General features: G+C 38.1%; 2 protein-coding genes across 2 annotated transcripts in view; both read right to left on the reverse strand.

Annotated features, from left to right (window-relative positions):
• Positions 1-936, reverse strand: part of LOC117732417 — a 9,183-nt gene extending 8,247 nt beyond the window's left edge. The window contains exons 1-2 of the mRNA XM_034535354.1: positions 742-936; positions 30-619 (exon numbers count right to left, since the gene is read on the reverse strand). Of these exons, the coding sequence (XP_034391245.1) occupies positions 30-482 (453 nt within the window). The 5' untranslated portion in view covers positions 483-619; positions 742-936. The remainder of the gene's footprint in view (positions 1-29; positions 620-741) is intronic.
• A 1,309-nt stretch (positions 937-2,245) lies between these two features.
• Positions 2,246-19,712, reverse strand: part of myom2a (myomesin 2a) — a 38,636-nt gene continuing 21,169 nt past the window's right edge. The window contains exons 19-37 of the mRNA XM_034535266.1: positions 18,831-18,957; positions 18,558-18,736; positions 16,050-16,164; positions 15,086-15,245; positions 14,126-14,232; positions 13,990-14,034; positions 13,747-13,883; positions 12,914-13,058; positions 12,081-12,140; positions 11,170-11,237; positions 10,952-11,065; positions 9,966-10,053; positions 9,289-9,327; positions 8,229-8,334; positions 7,143-7,306; positions 5,411-5,447; positions 5,303-5,325; positions 3,381-3,436; positions 2,246-2,911 (exon numbers count right to left, since the gene is read on the reverse strand). Of these exons, the coding sequence (XP_034391157.1) occupies positions 2,402-2,911; positions 3,381-3,436; positions 5,303-5,325; positions 5,411-5,447; positions 7,143-7,306; positions 8,229-8,334; positions 9,289-9,327; positions 9,966-10,053; positions 10,952-11,065; positions 11,170-11,237; positions 12,081-12,140; positions 12,914-13,058; positions 13,747-13,883; positions 13,990-14,034; positions 14,126-14,232; positions 15,086-15,245; positions 16,050-16,164; positions 18,558-18,736; positions 18,831-18,957 (2,280 nt within the window). The 3' untranslated portion in view covers positions 2,246-2,401. The remainder of the gene's footprint in view (positions 2,912-3,380; positions 3,437-5,302; positions 5,326-5,410; positions 5,448-7,142; positions 7,307-8,228; positions 8,335-9,288; positions 9,328-9,965; positions 10,054-10,951; positions 11,066-11,169; positions 11,238-12,080; positions 12,141-12,913; positions 13,059-13,746; positions 13,884-13,989; positions 14,035-14,125; positions 14,233-15,085; positions 15,246-16,049; positions 16,165-18,557; positions 18,737-18,830; positions 18,958-19,712) is intronic.

The following is a 19,712-nucleotide window of genomic DNA, read 5'->3' on the forward strand; positions in this document are numbered from 1 at the left end:
CGGTGCCTTTCATCCCGATGTGCTCTCACCTGCCTCGCCTCCTGTATCTGTTTGCGCACCACCTCTTTGATGGTGGGCGTGTTCTGCCGCGGCGGGTTGAACAGCAGGCTGATGCTGGTGTCCTCGCTCTCCAGCGACACCTCGGGCCAGCCCAGGTCCAGGTCGGGCACCTCCTCGTCCGACTCGGTGGGGAAGTAGGTGGAGTGGCCGTCCTCGTCCACGGCCCGCTTCCTGTCGTTCTCGTCCTCGTCCTCGTCGTCCTCCACGACCGGCATCTCCGCATTCTGGAAAACGTACAGGATCTCCTCATCCGACAGGAAGTGGCTGATCTGCTCGGCCCGGAGGAACTCCTCGTAGGCCTCCTGGCCGCCGCACAGCAGGGCGTAGATGGCCAGGCGGTAGGACTCCTTGTAATGAGGCTGGATGTAAACCGGATCGCCATCTTCTTTCAGCGAGGACAGGCACGACAGGTTGGACTCCATGGATGCCGGATACCCCCCAGAGCCCCCTTTGAGTGGCTACGAGGTCCCTTTACCTCCAGCAGGGACAGGTGTGTGCGTGCGACTGCTACACGTGCACGCTCAGACACAGGACCGAACCCGACCGCGGTGCAACACACCTGAGCGAGGAAAAGAAGAGCCAGTTTACATATGCAGAGTGAGAACCTGTCCGTCAAGTGCGACTCACCAGCGACAGGTAAACAGCACGGAGGCACAAGGTTGACAGTCCTTCAACACTTACTTCATGTCCGAGGGAGCAGAGTCCTGAAGAGTCCTGAAGAGTCCTGAAGAGCCCTGAAGAGCCCTGAAGAGTCCTGAACCAGACCAGGTTAAACCCTCCAGAGAGCCTTTTTGTTTGTGTGCGTTTGCTCTCTGAGGCGCTGAAGGTGTGACGGACAGCTCGTCGGATACATACCTGCTCAGTTGGCTCCGCTGACAGCCCACAAAAAAACTGCGACAAGCCCCGCCCCCATCTCAGCTCACCTGTTTGTTGTTTTCGACGAGCGGGAGCAGGTTTTTTTGTTCATCCAATCAGCTGTCGGGCAGAGTGCATTTGAGCCTCAAAACACAGCTCCAGGTGTGCACGTGTGCTTCAGCCTGACGTTCACTGCTCCGCGTGGCCGAGTGGTCTTCACGCCTCCAGATTGTAGAAGAGTCCTCATCACAAATGTAGATGTTTGTGGAGGATAACCGTGCACCTCTAACGGCGCTTCTATCACAATGGAAGCAGAAGGTGAGTCTATAGAGTTAGCAGTGTGGGAACGAACCAGTTTAAACAATCAATCTAACCACTGAGTAGACTGCAGAGGACCAACTCAATATTTATATATATATATATATATATATATATATATATATATATATATATATAGCGCTTTTCTAGACACTCAAATATATAATCTATATATATACACAGTATATATATATATATAAAAAAATATATATAAATATTTATATATATATATATATACATATATATATATATATATATACAGTATATATATATATATATATATATATATATATATATATATATATATATATATAAAAATATTTATTTATATATATCCAAGTTGAAACGGCTTGGCTAGATGGAGGTTTGAATCATCTCCGGCTGAGGAAACATCTCCGGACCAGAATCTCCTCTCACGACCCATTTTTTTTACAGACTGGCATTTATGTGACGCCGTCTTTTTACCGCGTTATTATTTAATTGAAATTATTTCTCATTTATCGTATTTCTTACTTTGTTCCTAGAGTACTTTTTTGTTGTTATTATTGAATATAACCGCTGAATTAAAATGTTTGAACGGTCGTGTGTCCGAGGCAGAGAACAGACCAATCAGAGACGTCAGAAGGAGGTTGAGAGTTTATTGCCATCACAAAGCATTGGGGGGGGAGGGAGGGGGGGGGGACACTTCCTGTTTATAACAACTTTGATCTGACACCCACAGTTTCGGTCATCGTTTCCATGGCAACTTTGTACTCACTAGGTAAACCGCCCGAAACCTGATGTCGCCGATGAAATTTAAATTGTGTAATTAACAGGAATCATCATTAACATCAATGCTAACAGGCGTTCCACTAGCAAGGTGCAGCTTTTAAAACACTGAACATTTACATCTTGTTTATTTATTTATTTTGTATTGTGCCTTTCTCCCCCCCCCCCCCCCCCCCTCCCCCCCCCCCCCCACACCTCCCACCTACTGTGTCAAAAGTTGAATGACATGAATCTAAGAAAAGGAAATCTACCGTACGTTAGTAGCCACAAAGTCTCTAAAACTTTGCAAGTGGTCGTCCTGAAGTTCTTTAGACTACATCTACATAAACTTTAACGCCTCCTGGTTTCACACTCATGCTATGAACCCCCCCGCTTAGACGCAACCCCCCCCCCCCATCGTTTACTTCCTCGGCGGGGTCGGAGACTTCATGGATCGGGTTGGGGTGGGCGACTTGACGCCGCGCGATTGAGTCGGGGTTGGAGACTTTGGAGTCGGGGTTGGAGACTTGGGCACCGGGGTGGAGGCTGGAGTCGGGCTCTTCATGGACGCCGGGGTCTGAGACTTAGAAGGGGTCGCGGTCTTGGTGGGTGTGGCCGGGGACTTTGGCGGCGCGGGCGTGGCGGCCGCCGCGGGCGCTTTGGGCTGTCCCAGTTTGGGCTCGGGCAACTTCTCGCCGTGCTTGTAGACGCTGACGGTGATCTCCACGAACTCGCCGCCGTACTTGTTCCGCACGTTGATGCTGTACTTGCCGGAGTCGTCCGGCGTGACTTTGGTGATCACCATGCTGGCGAACTTGCCGCCCTCGAACGTGACCTTGGTGTGCTCGGTGGACGCGACCTCCTGCTCGTTCTTGAACCAGGAGACCTCGGGGGTGGGCTCGCCCCACACGGTGCAGGTCAGGCTCAGGGACTGAACAGGAGAGAGTCGAATCAAGTCAAAATGTATTCACAAAGGAAGGTTAAGTAAACATTTGACCATTGGTTAAGCCCCGCCCCCCCTCCTGCCCCCGCCAGTTAAAAAGATAAAGATAGAAGAAGATATTAAAGAAAACACTGTTCCTCTTTATTCACTGTTACAATCATTAAAACACATCCACCTTTAGTAGCTAGCGTAGCAAAGAAGTGCTAACGCTAGCTAATGATGTGCTAACGTATTCTGTTAATGTTTAGCTTCTCTCATCTCCTTCCAACGTCTCCGGAGGGGAACGAGTGTCACTCTCACATATTGTTTCACAAGCTCAAAAATACACAAAACTAGATGTATTTCCTCATAACTGCTCGCTTGCAATGACGTCAACAACAAAAACAAACAAATACATTTAATAATGAATGTACGACAATGTCGTGTTGATTCGTTTCAACGTGTTCAGCTTCCTCACCTTCTCCTCCATGATCGTGACCACGTCAGGAAGACCGCCGACCACTCTGCCCCGGTCTGAGGAGAGAGATGTACAAGAAGTACTACTATGTACTGACAAGAAGTACTACTATGTACTGACAAGAAGTACTACTGTACTGACAAGAAGTACTACTATGTACTGACAAGAAGTACTACTGTACTGACAAGAAGTACTACTGTGTACTGACAAGAAGTACTGCTGTACTGACAAGAAGTACTACTATGTACTGACAAGAAGTACTGCTGTACTGACAAGAAGTACTACTGTGTACTGACAAGAAGTACTGCTGTACTGACAAGAAGTACTACTGTACTGACAAGAAGTACTACTGTGTACTGACAAGAAGTACTGCTGTACTGACAAGAAGTACTACTATGTACTGACAAGAAGTACTGCTGTACTGACAAGAAGTACTGCTGTACTGACAAGAAGTACTACTGTGTACTGACAAGAAGTACTGCTGTACTGACAAGAAGTACTACTATGTACTGACAAGAAGTACTGCTGTACTGACAAGAAGTACTGCTGTACTGACAAGAAGTACTACTGTGTACTGACAAGAAGTACTGCTGTACTGACAAGAAGTACTACTGTACTGACAAGAAGTACTACTGTGTACTGACAAGAAGTACTGCTGTACTGACAAGAAGTACTACTGTACTGACAAGAAGTACTACTGTGTACTGACAAGAAGTACTGCTGTACTGACAAGAAGTACTACTATGTACTGACAAGAAGTACTACTGTGTACTGACAAGAAGTACTGCTATGTACTGACAAGAAGTACTACTATGTACTGACAAGAAGTACTGCTATGTACTGACAAGAAGTACTACTATGTACTGACAAGAAGTACTACTATATACTGACAAGAAGTACTGCTATGTACTGACAAGAAGTACTACTGTACTGACAAGAAGTACTACTGTACTGACAAGAAGTACTACTATGTACTGACAAGAAGTACTACTATGTACTGACAAGAAGTACTACTGTACTGACAAGAAGTACTACTGTGTACTGACAAGAAGTACTACTATGTACTGACAAGAAGTACTACTGTACTGACAAGAAGTACTGCTATGTACTGACAAGAAGTACTACTATGTACTGACAAGAAGTACTACTGTACTGACAAGAAGTACTACTATGTACTGATAAGAAGTACTACTATGTACTGACAAGAAGTACTACTGTACTGACAAGAAGTACTACTATGTACTGACAAGAAGTACTACTGTACTGACAAGAAGTACTACTGTACTGACAAGAAGTACTACTATGTACTGACAAGAAGTACTACTGTACTGACAAGAAGTACTACTATGTACTGACAAGAAGTACTACTATGTACTGATAAGAAGTACTACTATGTACTGACAAGAAGTACTACTGTACTGACAAGAAGTACTACTGTGCTGACAAGAAGTACTACTATGTACTGACAAGAAGTACTGCTGTGTACTGACAAGAAGTACTGCTATGTACTGACAAGAAGTACTACTGTACTTTATTGGATTTAAGAAAAAATATAACTCTTCTTTATTAGAGGATTATTCTGTATTGATAATACAGTATAACTCTTCTTTATTATAGGATTATTCTGTATTGATAATACAGTATAACTCTTCTTTATTATAGGATTATTCTGTATTGATAATACAATATAACTCTTCTTTATTAGAGGATTATTCTGTATTGATAATACAGTATAACTCTTCTTTATTAGAGGATTATTCTGTATTGATAATACAGTATAACTCGACTTTATTGGAGCACATCTCCTTGTTTACATTGTGAAGCATGACTCCACCCGTCGCTGTATAAACAAGGTGGAGGAATACGTCCGTTAAATTTAAAAAAGCTCTCACTAACAGGATAATAAATAATTATATACTCACTCTTCTCGGCAAACGCTGCCGCCCTAAAAGACAAAAAGGAATATACATTTTATTAAAAATACTTTTGGACACAGTTTAAAGATGCAGTGTTTTAGTCAAATAACTCACTTGAGTCTCAGGTACTCCTCATAGGCATCGGTGTATGCTGCAAAACAAATAGGAGGAAATAAAACATAGTATAAATAACTAAATATATTTAAAAAATGGATACAGAGTAAAATAATAATAAAATGTATTACAGGTTTTAGAGGAAATACGAAATATAGGAGTAGTATAAATAACTAAATATATTTAAAAAATGGATACAGAGTAAAATAATAATAAAATGTATTACAGGTTTTAGAGGAAATACAAAATATAGGAGTAGTATAAATAACTAAATATATTTTAAAAAATGGATACAGAGTAAAATAATAATAAAATGTATTACAGGTTTTAGAGGAAATAAAACATGTAGAAGTAGTATAAATAAATAAATATTTTTTTTTAAATGTCTACACAGTAAAATAATAATAAAATGTATTACAGGTATTAGAGGAAATAAAACATGTAGAAGTAGTATAAATAAATAAATATTTTTTTTTAAATGTCTACACAGTAAAATAATAATAAAATGTATTACAGGTTTTAGAGGAAATAAAACATGTAGAAGTAGTATAAATAACTAAATATATTTTAAAAATGGATACAGAGTAAAATAATAATAAAATGTATTACAGGTTTTAGAGGAAATAAAACATGTAGAAGTAGTATAAATAAATAAATATATTTTTTTAAATGTCTACACAGTAAAATAATAATAAAATGTATTACAGGTTTTATAGGAAATAAAAAATGTAGGAGTAGCTACATATATATATTAAAAAATGAAAATTAATGTTTACAGAGTAAAAAGTAGATATAGAAGTAGATATAGAAATTTCTAAATATATAAACATTTAAAAAAATGTCTACAGAGTAAAATAATATAAAATGTATTACAGGTTTTAGAGGAAATAAAAAAATATATAGAAGTAGCTAAATATATATATAAAAAAATGAAAAATAATGGCTACAGAGTAAAAATAGTAATAAAATGTATTACAAGTTTTATAGGAAATAAAAAATATAGAAGTAGCTAAATGTATATTTTAAAATAAAAAAGAATGTCTACAAAGTAAACATAATAATAACATATATTACAGGTTTTAGAGGAAATAAAACATATAATAGTAGATATATAAATAACTAAATATATGAACATTTAAAATAATGGCTACAGAGTAAAATAATAATAAAATGTATTACAAGTTGTATAGGAAATAAAAAATATAGAAGTAGCTAAATATATATATAAAAATTAAAAGTAATGGCTCCAGTGTAAAATAATAATAAAATATATTACAGGTTTTAGAAGAAATAAAACATATAATAGTAGATATATAAATAACAAAATATATGAACATTTAAAATAATGGCTACAGAGTAAAATAATAATAAAATGTATTACAAGTTGTATAGGAAATAAAAAATATAGAAGTAGCTAAATGTATATATAACAATTAAAAGTAATGGCTCCAGTGTAAAATAATAATAAAATATATTACAGGTTTTAGAAGAAATAAAACATATAATAGTAGATATATAAATAACTAAATATATGAACATTTAAAATAATGGCTACATAGTAAAATAATAATAAAATGTATTACAAGTTTTATAGGAAATAAAAAATATAGAAGTAGATATATAAATAACTAAATATATGAACATTTAAAAAGAATGGCTCCAGAGTAAAAATAATAATAAAATGTATGACAAGTAAAATAAAAATACCCGTCATAATATTATATCTCTGTACCTTGTCCGGAGAGGTCGAAGGTTCTGGCGTGGGTCTGCACGCCGTCCGAGACCTCGATGGTGTAGCTGCCCTTCTCCTTGTCGGACGGATCACAGATCTGCATCCAGGCCATCTCCGCCGTGCCCCCGATCCTCATCTTCTCAGAGGAGGCGATCTTACTCTCCCTGCAGGTTCACAAAGGAGTCACTTCTCCACACTGAAGCGGTGCGCCGCTAACTTCCTGTTAGCGGCGCACCGCTTCCCTCAAACAGAGAAGCCATTTTCTTTTCTTTTTTTCAATTTGGATTATTGTTGCAACAAAATAATCTCTTGAGGCAAACAAACGCCTGTGACGCTAGATTAAAGATCATCTTCACAAATAAACACCACGTTTATGATTTACAGTTTTAAGCGCAAACACAATCAGCAGAAGTAAGAAGCTAACGCTAAGTAAGAAGCTAACGCTAACGGCTCCGCCGCGGTCACATGACTTCACAAATCTTATTTTTAAGACGCCTAGAGGAGTCTTAAATTCACCAAAGGGGCGTTTAATGACCTATTTTATGTGAAACATTTCAGACAGCTGATTACAAACTCGTAAAAAAGAAATGACACGTTGACTTCCAGAGGAGGAGACAGGAAGTGCAAAAAGTGTTGACTCTCAATTCCGTCTGAGGCAGAATACCTAAAAACTGGCTCACAGGGAATTTCCAGGGCGTGGAGTCACATGAATCCAAATTAATTCTGCAGGTCCGGAGAACCTCGTCAAATGTGTGCAAGAAAAAAATACGAGCTCAGAGGAGTTGTAGCTGAACTCAGGAGGGTGACATTCCTAAAATAGAAGCGGAAGTATTTCCCCTTTTGACAGCCGACAGAAGAAAAGAAAAACCAACACAGAACGACAGCGTGTGATTCAGAGTTGCTGGGAGGTTTGAAATCCTGCAGCAGACTGAAGGCGTGCGCCACGTGACGCACTGCACCGCACAGTGTGGACATATGTCTGCGTTTACAATCGGTCGATATCTCCAATGATCCGTTCTGCAATATAATGTTTTTGTACATGAGAACTAGAGACACGTGAGTCGTGTGTTTTTCCTGAAACCGTACTTGTGCTTCCAGACGGTCTTCATCTCCTCGGTGTAGTAGTTCATGTAGCACTGCAGCCGGATGCCCTCTGGTGTGCACTGCAGCACCAGCTCAGAGGCAGACGCACCTGAAAAGAACCACATCAGAGTTACAAAAGGCTGCTTTTGGCAACTGTTACGCTGCCTTGAAGTATTTACGTTTAGCAGCTCATGCTGGGGAGTGGCTGCTCGGTCATTTACAGGGAATTTGTAATATAAAAAAGTTGCAATCATTTATCATTTGACTTTTTTTAAATAATATATATAATTGTTTTAATTAAATATATATATATATATATATATATATATAAAATATAGTTTAATAAAACAATTTAAAATGTTTAAAAAAAAGATATATATATATATATAAAATTGTATTAATTAAATATATATATATATATATATATAATATAGTTTAATAAAAAATAATATATATATCTTTTTTTTAATTAAATATGTATATAATATATTTAATAAAAAATGATATATATAATGTTTTATTTAATATATATATAAATGTAATATATATATACTTATATATAAACATTATATATTTAATAAAAAAATTATATATATATAATTTCTTTTATTAAATACATATATATATATATTTTAACATTATATATTTAATTAAAACAATTATATATATATAATTTTTTTATTTAATATATATATATATAATATATATATTTATATATATTAACATTATATATTTAATTAAAAAAGAAATATATGTATAATTGTTAAATATATATACAATATATATATATATATATATATTATAACAAAATTTAAATGATTAAAATTTCAAAACATTTTCATTTTTCTTTACATATTTATATTTATTTGTGAAATGTGTGAAATAAATATAATAAAGAACCCTTTTTTACCCGTTAAATCACACGTTTCCCAACCTTCAGGCTAAATTAACAAAAGTGCTGCACAGCTGCATGTTGCAGAGACGAAGACGTTCATTCAAACCTTCCATTAATTTAAATATCGTCCCGTTGCGGTCGACGTATTTATCAGCTAATGGGACTCACCGGCAATCTGGGCGATGGCGTTGATGATGTTGTCAAACACTGAGAATCAAAGACACAACATATGTCACGTAATGTTAATTTAGAGGAATAACAATAATAAAGTGAGTCTGTATCTTCAAGTTTTTAGTAAAAGCCCACCCACAAGAAAACTTATATCTATGCCCCCAAACTGTAAACAAGAGACTCTGGTGACATTTTAAAACAACACTTAAGAACTTCTCTCTTTGATAACTGTTTCCTGTTTTTAATTGACCTTTTCCAGTTTTTAATTGACCTTTTCCTGTTTTAAAATTGACCTTTTCCTGTTTTAAAATTGACCTTTTCCTTTGTTTTCAAATGACCTTTCCCTGTTTTTAAAATGACATTAACGTCCAGATGCTCAAACTAAAACTAAAACAAAGCAGAGGATATATTCTAAGTTGTGGAGGAATAAAGTTAAAATTAGAGGCCACAATAAAAACAATAGGTCGAGAAAAGAAAAACAAAATAATTAATTAATTAATTAAAATAAGAAATAGTAGTAGAGTAGTCGGTTACTTTAAAAAAAAAAAACAACGCACTTTATCTTGTTTTTATACTTTAAAAGAAACATAAAGCACTTTAAACTGCATCTATTGTATGAAAGGTGTCAGTCAAATCAAGTTTATTGTTACTGTTATTATTATTATTATTATTACCGTTTCCAGATATGTCGAACAGAGACGTGTCCTTTCCTCTGTCGTCACTGAGCACGGCCTTGAAGACGCCCTGATCTTTCCTAGAAAACTGGAGAATAAAACATTATTATAGCATCAACCAGCAGCAGTGACATTACACAATCTGTTTATGTTATAATAACTCAATATTATCCTTAATATATGAATACATTACGGGGAGGTTATGTAATTGTGATGAAGCTATCTAAAAAGTAATTATTATAGTCATTGTAAACAGTCTTTATTGAGACAGCTGATTGTGTAATCAGGTATTTTACAATTAGTTGTTTTTATTATATTTAATGGGCTTTAGGTTCATATATTGTATATATTGTATATTTTTTAAACAATATATATATATAACATGTATTAATATTAACATTTAAATTAATTGAAATTAATATCTATATATATATAGAGATATTAATTAATATTAATATTTAGAGTAATATGTATTAATTAATATTAACATTTAAATTAATATATACATATACAAATTAATATTAACATTTAAATTAATATATATATTAATTAATAATAATATTTACAATAATATATATTAATTAATATTAACATTTAAATGAATACATACATATAAAAATGAATATTAACATTTAAATTAATATATATATATGAATTAATAATAATATTTACAATAATATATATTCATTAATATTTACATTTAAATTAATATATATATGCAATAATAATAATATTTACAATGATATATATTAATTAATATGAACATTTAAATTAATATATACATATAAAAATGAATATTAACATTTAAATGAATATATATATATATATGAATTAATAATAATATTTACAATAATATATTAATTAATATGAACATTTAAATTAATATATATATATATGAAATAATAATAATATTTACAATGATATATATTAATTAATATGAACATTTAAATGAATAAATGTGTGGGTGTGGGTGTTGCCGTAGTTACCAGAGGGATGGGGAGAGCGCAAGCTCCGGACATCACATTGGGAGGAGTTTCTGGAACGATCTCATCGTCCTCTTTGTACCAGTGGAAGGACGTCTCCTTCTTCACGTTGGCCACCTAACAAAAACAACAAACAAACAAACAAACAATCAATAAATAGTTGTATTATGGTGAAAGAGAAGCGACAGGAAAGAACAGCAGACGGTGATTTAGATGTTGACCTTGCAGGCGAGCATGACGGTGCAGTCGTCCCTGACGGTGAAGTACAGGTACTCAGAGAAATGTGGACCTGAAAGGGAGAGGGGGGGGGGGGGGGGCATTGGAATTGGGATTTTAGGACATGAAATGAAATAATAGAAAATAAATCATCCTAAATGTGCTCTTTTAAACCGTATTCATTTTTACTTCTATTTAAAAATATGCATATTATATTATTATTTTTATTGTTCTATTGTTTTATTCTGTTTATAAAATAAATAAAATAAATAAAATAAATAAAATAAATAAAATAAATAAAATAAAATAAAATAAATAAAATAAATAAAATAAATAAAATAAATAAAATAAATAAAATAAATAAAATAAATAAAATAAATAATGAGAGGTACTCAGAGAAATGTGAACTCCATCTACTGTCAAACTATCAGAATCAGAATGATTTATTGGGCGTTGCACATACGAGGAATTTGACTCGGTGAAAGGTGAATAACAATAAACATAGACATAGAATAAAACATAAAAATATATATTTTTTAATTATATATTATATTATATCTATATTTTTATTGTTCTATTGTTTTAGTCTATTTAATTTATTAAAATTAAAATTAAAATAAATAATAAATAATAAATAATAAATAATAAATAATAAATAATAAATAATAAATAATAAATAATAAATAATAAATAATAAATAATAAATAATAAATAATAAATAAATAAAATAAAATACATAAAATAAATCCTCCTATATGTGCTCTTTTAAACCATATTCATGTTTTGCATCCGAACCCAAAATGAACCACGTGTGTGTTTTCCTGTGGCGTGATTACACACTACACAAACAAACAAACAAGCAACAACAACAAGACCGAAGAGCACCGTCACGTCCGTGTCCTCTCTGGGTCGGTACCTTGCTTCCTGATGTGCTCTTTCCTCTGAAACTCGGCCTCCTTCAGAGCGACTTTGAACACTGAAACGGGAGAAACGAGAAACCATCAATAAATATGAAACACGTTCAAGATGCAAGATGTCGTGCTTCAGTGGAAGTACTGAAACGGTAAAAGTACTGCAGAGGAACTCTTATAGAGGGAGTCTTACAACGTGTTGTGTAAACAGCAGTTTATGTTTTAGCTGGTTAAATTTAAGATTATATATCTATATAAAACTAAGCAACTATTTTGTATGTAAACAAGTAACTCTGGACTAAGAGTATAAATAGCATAGAATTAAAATACTATACTTTTATGAAAGTTATACTTGAGTAAAAGTTACTTTCCACCTTTGATTTGATTTCATGTGAACATACAACAAGAATGTTATTTTTTGGATGATGCAACTATGAGCTGATATTAAATATCTTTTAATTTATATATTAATTTAAATGTTAATATTACCTAATATATAAATATATATATAAATATAAATGATAATATTACTTAATATATATATATATTAATTTAAATGTTAATATTAATTAATATATATTATTGTACATTTTAATATTAATTAATATATATATTAATTTAAATAATTTAAATTGTTAATATTATATATATAAATATATAAATATATATATATAAATATAAATATATATTCATATTAACATTCAAAATAATTTTGACGGAAAAAAAATCTTACAAAAATAAATAATTCCATATAAATCACACATGAATCCCTTCCAATACACCGTGCCAGTATGTTCATCTCATAAATAAGATTGTGCCAAAGTGAAGGAAGCCTCACCGTCTCCCACCAGGACCAGGGAGCTCTGGGTTTTGGCCTTGCCGTCGTGGATCTGGACCGTGTAGGTTCCCTCGTTGGCTCTGGTGAAGTGATCCACCGTCATCTGGATGACCCCCGTGGCCACGTCGTGGCTGATCTTGATGCCCTGAGAGGAGAAATCCTCTTTACAGCTCATGTTGATGAATTATTATACAGTATTATTAATTAGAATAAACGGACGGAATTATGATGGCGTATAATTCATCAAGAGAAAGTAGCAATTTCACGTAGGACCTTTATCTTGAAAAGTTACTAAAAGGTGTTTTAAAGTGTGTTTGTATGAGTTCTACTGCAGTGGACGCATTTTAGACACCTTCAAGAATATTTCAATATCAGTTAACGGTAATGCTTTATTTAGAATATTTTCACCTCTTTACTTTTTTTCTTACTTTTATTTATTTATTGTTTTATTCTGTTTATTAAAATTAAAATTATAATTAAAATTAATAATAAATGAATAAATAAAAGGTGAATAACAATTAACAGACATAGAATAAAACAATAAAATATTTTTTTAATTATATATTATATTATATATTTTGTTTTATTGTTCTATTGTAAAATAACATTAATAATAAATTTAAAAAAAATGAAAGGTGAATAACAATAAACATAAACAATAAAACGTATTTTTTAAATTATATATTATATTATTTATTGTTGTTTTATTCTGTTTATAAACAGATAAATAACAAATAAATAAAAATAATAATAAAAATACATTCAAAATAAAACCACCCTTTGAACCTCATACATCCAAACGTCCCTTTAAGTTCAGTTTTTCAGATTTGTACCTCCCCGGTTTTGACCTCCTTGTCGTTGACGATGAACCTGTAGGACACGGCGGGCGACAGCTTCACGGCCTGCAGCCAGAAGCGGACGTGACCCTTCTCCAAGATCTCGTAGTTCAGGCCGTGTTTCAGAGGAACGACTGCAAAGAAAACAACAACAACAACAACAACAACAACCGACGCACACGGTTGGTGAGCGTCCTGAGGAACCGGCGATGATATCGAGAGAAGCCGCTCAACACTCACCGGGATGTCTGATGGCGTAGCTGAGCTCCAGCATCGCGTTCAGGGCTGCAAAATGGATCCCAGACAAGAAACATGAGCATCAGACCAACAAACAACAACAACAACAAGCCTCACGAGGCGGACTAGAAAGACCCACCGTCCTCAGTCAGCGTTTGGCTGGAGGAGACGCCGTCTGTGTCGGTGACGGCGACGGAGTATCGGCCCAGATCGTCTTTATCCGGGTTGGTGAACGTCATTCTGGAGCTGAGGGACCACCAAATGTTACCGTGTCACGGAACTTTGGTTTGTCACATTTTTTCTGGAATTTCTTCTTAAATGTTAATAATAATTTCCCAAGAGGTTTGAAGAAGTGATATGAAAGTTAAATCACACTTATTGTGCGTAAAGTAAAGATACAGGTTAGGTTTGTACACGTCTAGTTAATTAATTCCTATTAATGCTAAGCTAACGTTAGCGAGATTCTTTTCAGCATCGGTGGAAGTACTCAGGTAAACTTTGTGGAAGTACACGGTGTACAAATACTTTGTTAGTTAAAGTCCTGCATTCAAAATATTACTTTTGTAATTAGCATCAAAATATACTTTAAAAGTACCAAAAGTAAAAGTACTCATTGAGCAGAACAAATGATATAACTGGATTCTGATTGATGATATTTAATTATTTATATTAATTATTATATTAAATATTTAATGTTGCAGCTGGTTTAAGAACTTTATATAAATATATAATAATTACATGAATTCTAAATTTCTCGTTCATCTCAACCTGCAAAGTAACGCGTTATCAAAGGTATCAAACAAAGTAGAAAGTAGAAAGTATTAATACTTAATAAATTAGTAAAGTAAAAGTGCATACAATTAAAAAAAATATAGAGAATAAAGTTTCCAATAATGCAGTAATTATAAACGGGAGCCTAAACTCTCACTTTGTCTCTATTTTTCCAGTAATTAGTGTAAAATTACAAAAGTTCCTTCCAGGAAACATTTAAAAAATAATTGTGATGAACTCATCCGAAAATAAACTGATGAATTAAAAATAAAAAATAAATGTTTTTAAATATTCCGGAGTTCAAGCATCTCGCGTAAATGAAGCTCACCTTCGGCCCGTCTCCGTGACGACGACCCGGGGGCAGTCGCCGATGGCTTTGTAGTTCTTGGACCAGACGAACTTGGAGGTCTCGCAGATCTCACAGGCCTCCAGGGACAGGAAGACGTCTCCGGTCACCTCGTCCACGCCGGCCACGATCTCCTGGGTGCCTGGGAACATATATATATATACACATTTAGATATGTAGATAAATACTGCATATACAAATCAAGTATAAGTACAAGTACAAGCAAACAAAAGGCCGTATTGTGGGGATTTTGGTAATAAAAGCGTTCCCATTTCCCCCAAAATACTTATGAAGAAATTAGCGTTCCACAGTGTTTCTAAGGAAATATTTTCAGTCCAGTTCTACATTTGAAGTCTAAATATTGTCTAAGCATCACATCTCAGTTTACTTTACAAGGTGTGTGATAAGGTATTAATTAACACATTCGGCTGTATTTACATATTTAGACGTGTTTTAGGACGGATGTCAGTCCAAAACTAAAAAAACTCTGGTTTCTGCATCTTTAGGTCAATGATTCATCTGCTTCGGTAGTGCATTACATTACAGCTTGGTAATAACCTGGTAATAAATAGGTAATAAACAGGTACTATCTTGGTAATAACACTGAGAATGTCTGGGGAATATTAGACTGAGATTTATGTAAAAAAACATTAATTGATGGCAAAACTATTTAGTATGTTGGTAACAATTAAATGGTCATACCGAGGCAATATTTGGATTTTAAAAAGGTAAAATTGTGCCATTAATGGCGTAATAACTTGACAACAATGAGGTAATATGGGAGACATTATTTAAGGCTATTACATGAACTGTCTATTTTGTTAGACAAATAATATGTAATGTCATTTTATCATTAAGTCTTTCATATTCATATATCGGAGTGACATCAGAGAGTAGAAAAAGCAACACGTTGGCGGCCATGTTGTTGACACAGAATAAACGTCACCTGGGAGAGCTTTGGCACAGACCGGCTCCGACAGGTCGGAGGGCCTCCCGACTCCTCTTGAGTTGACAGAACGAACTCTGAACACGTAGGTTTCCCCTTCCTCCAGACCGCTCACCTGCAGGAAACCACGGAAACACCTTTTAACACGCTTTACATTTACATTGCTTTAAAAAATGTGGTAGTGTTGGTTCTTGCACCCCCTGTGGACTAAAGTGGTAGTGTTGGTTTTGACGCCTCCTGTGGACTAAAGTGGTAGTGTTGGTTCTTGCACCCCCTGTGGTCTAAAGTGGTAGTGATGGTTCTGACGCCCCCTGTGGACTAAAGTGGTAGTGTTGGTTCTGACGCCTCCTGTGGACTAAAGTGGTAGTGTTGGTTCTGGCGCCCCCTGTGGACTAAAGTGGTAGTGTTGGTTCTGGTGCCCCCTGTGGACTAAAGTGGTAGTGTTGGTTCTGGCGCCCCCTGTGGACTAAAGTGGTAGTGTTGGTTCTGGTGCCCCCTGTGGTCTAAAGTGGTAGTGTTGGTTCTGGTGCCCCCTGTGGACTAAAGTGGTAGTGTTGGTTCTGTCGCCCCCTGTGGACTAAAGTGGTAGTGATGGTTCTGGTGCCCCCTGTGGACTAAAGTGATAGTGTTGGTTCTGGTGCCCCCTGTGGACTAAAGTGGTAGTGTTGGTTCTGGTGCCCCCTGTGGACTAAAGTGGTAGTATTGGTTCTGACGCCCCCTGTGGTCTAAAGTGGTAGTGTTGGTTCTGGCGCCCCCCTGTGGTCTAAAGTGGTAGTGTTGGTTCTGGCGCCCCCCTGTGGTCTAAAGTGGTAGTGTTGGTTCTGGCGCCCCCCTGTGGTCTAAAGTGGTAGTGTTGGTTCTGGCGCCCCCCTGTGGTCTAAAGTGGTAGTGTTGGTTCTGGCGCCCCCCTGTGGTCTAAAGTGGTAGTGTTGGTTCTGGCGCCCCCCTGTGGTCTAAAGTGGTAGTGTTGGTTCTGGCGCCCCCCTGTGGTCTAAAGTGGTAGTGTTGGTTCTGGTGCCCCCTGTGGACTAAAGTGGTAGTGTTGGTTCTGGTGCCCCCTGTGGACTAAAGTGGTAGTGTTGGTTCTGGTGCCCACCTGTGGTCTAAAGTGGTAGTGTTGGTTCTGACGCCCCCTGTGGACTAAAGTGGTAGTGTTGGTTCTGGTGCCCCCTGTGGACTAAAGTGGTAGTGTTGGTTCTGGTGCCCACCTGTGGTCTAAAGTGGTAGTGATGGTTCTGACGCTCCCTGTGGACTAAAGTGGTAGTGTTGGTTCTGGCGCCCCCCTGTGGTCTAAAGTGGTAGTATTGGTTCTGACGCCCCCTGTGGTCTAAAGTCGTAGTGTTGGTTCTGACGCCCCCTGTGGTCTAAAGTGGTAGTGTTGGTTCTGGCGCCCCCTGTGGTCTAAAGTGGTAGTATTGGTTCTGGCGCCCCCCTGTGGTCTAAAGTCGTAGTGTTGGTTCTGACGCCCCCTGTGGTCTAAAGTCGTAGTGTTGGTTCTGACGCCCCCTGTGGTCTAAAGTGGTAGTGTTGGTTTTGGCGCCCCCCTGTGGTCTAAAGTGGTAGTGTTGGTTCTGGCGCCCCCCTGTGGTCTAAAGTGGTAGTGTTGGTTATGACGCCCCCTGTGGTCTAAAGTGGTAGTGTTGGTTCTGGCGCCCCCCTGTGGTCTAAAGTGGTAGTGTTGGTTCTGACGCCCCCTGTGGTCTAAAGTGGTAGTGTTGGTTCTGGCGCCCCCCTGTGGTCTAAAGTGGTAGTGTTGGTTCTGGTGCCCCCCTGTGGTCTAAAGTGGTAGTGTTGGTTCTGGTGCCCCCTGTGGACTAAAGTGGTAGTGTTGGTTCTGGTGCCCCCTGTGGACTAAAGTGGTAGTGTTGGTTCTGGTGCCCCCCTGTGGTCTAAAGTGGTAGTGTTGGTTCTGACGCCCCCTGTGGACTAAAGTGGTAGTGTTGGTTCTGGTGCCCCCTGTGGACTAAAGTGGTAGTGTTGGTTCTGGCGCCCCCCTGTGGTCTAAAGTGGTAGTATTGGTTCTGACGCCCCCTGTGGTCTAAAGTCGTAGTGTTGGTTCTGACGCCCCCTGTGGTCTAAAGTGGTAGTGTTGGTTCTGGCGCCCCCTGTGGTCTAAAGTGGTAGTATTGGTTCTGGCGCCCCCCTGTGGTCTAAAGTGGTAGTGTTGGTTCTGACGCCCCCTGTGGTCTAAAGTGGTAGTGTTGGTTCTGACGCCCCCTGTGGTCTAAAGTGGTAGTGTTGGTTCTGACGCCCCCTGTGGTCTAAAGTGGTAGTGTTGGTTTTGGCGCCCCCCTGTGGACTAAAGTGGTAGTGTTGGTTCTGACGCCCCCTGTGGTCTAAAGTGGTAGTGTTGGTTTTGGCGCCCCCCTGTGGACTAAAGTGGTAGTGTTGGTTCTGACGCCCCCTGTGGTCTAAAGTGGTAGTGTTGGTTCTGACGCCCCCTGTGGTCTAAAATGGTAGTGTTGGTTCTGGCGCCCCCCTGTGGTCTAAAGTGGTACCGTCTCCTACCTGCAGGTAACGGTGGCTCTCAGCCTCCTGAGTCAGAGTGATGAACTCTGAGGAGCCCTTCTTGGCCATGTCCACCAAATATCCGGTGACCGGCCCGGCTCCGGTGTAGACCGGGGCCTTCCACAGGAGGACCAGGGACCGACCTCTGACCTCGCTGAAGCTCAGGTCGTAGGCGGGGCCTGGAGGACGGATATATAAAATGTATAGATAAGCTTTACGAGCCGCTCTGGCGTATGTTTCCTTCTTTCTTATTAACACTTGAAGGACTCCCACCTGGCTCCTCCATGGTCCACGCTTCACATTTCAGGGGGGCGCTGGGGGCCGAGGCCACGCCCACTCCGGCCATGTTGGCGGCCTGGATCTTAAACTCATAGAAGGTTCCTTCAGTCAGGTTGTCCACCTGGAGAGAGAGAGAGAGAGAGAGAGGGAGGGGGGAGGGAGAGGGGGAGAGGGAGAGAGAAAGAGGGGGAGAGAGAGGGGGAGGGAGAGAGGGAGGGAGAGAGAAAGAGGGGGAGAGAGAGGGGGAGAGAGAGAGAGAGAGAGAGAGAGAGAGAGGGAGAGAGAGGGGGAGGGAGAGAGGGAGGGCGGAGAGAGAGTGGGAGAGAAAGAGAGAGAGAGAGAGAGAGGGAGAGAGAGGGGGAGGGAGAGGGGGAGGGAGAGGGAGAGAGAAAGAGGGAGAGAGAGAGAGAGAGAGAGGGGGAGAGGGAGAGAGGGAGGGGGGAGAGAGAGGGGGAGAGAGAGGGGGAGAGGGAGAGAGAGAGAGGGGGAGAGAGAGGGGGAGGGAGGGGGGAGAGAGAGGGGGAGGGGAGAGAGAGAGAGAGAGAGAGAGAGAGGGAGGGGGGAGAGAGAGAGAGAGAGAGAGGGAGGGGGGAGAGAGAGGGGGAGGGGGGAGAGAGAAAGAGGGGGAGGGAGAGAGGGAGAGAGAAAGAGGGAGGGAGGGGGGAGAGAAAGGGGGAGAGAGAGGGGGAGAGGAGGGAGAGAGGATTATTAGATATGAATGATACATTGTATCTACTTGTATCTTCTTGTGTCTTCTTTATTCTTCTGCAATGACGTTTCTCTAATCTCACATGTCACATGTCACGTGCACTATCCTGTCTATGGACTCAGAGCAGAGCTCCTCACGTGCACTATCCTGTCTATGGACTCAGAGCA

This window comes from Cyclopterus lumpus, chromosome 1, assembly GCF_009769545.1.
Source record: "Cyclopterus lumpus isolate fCycLum1 chromosome 1, fCycLum1.pri, whole genome shotgun sequence".
NCBI classification, from domain to species: domain Eukaryota; kingdom Metazoa; phylum Chordata; class Actinopteri; order Perciformes; family Cyclopteridae; genus Cyclopterus; species Cyclopterus lumpus.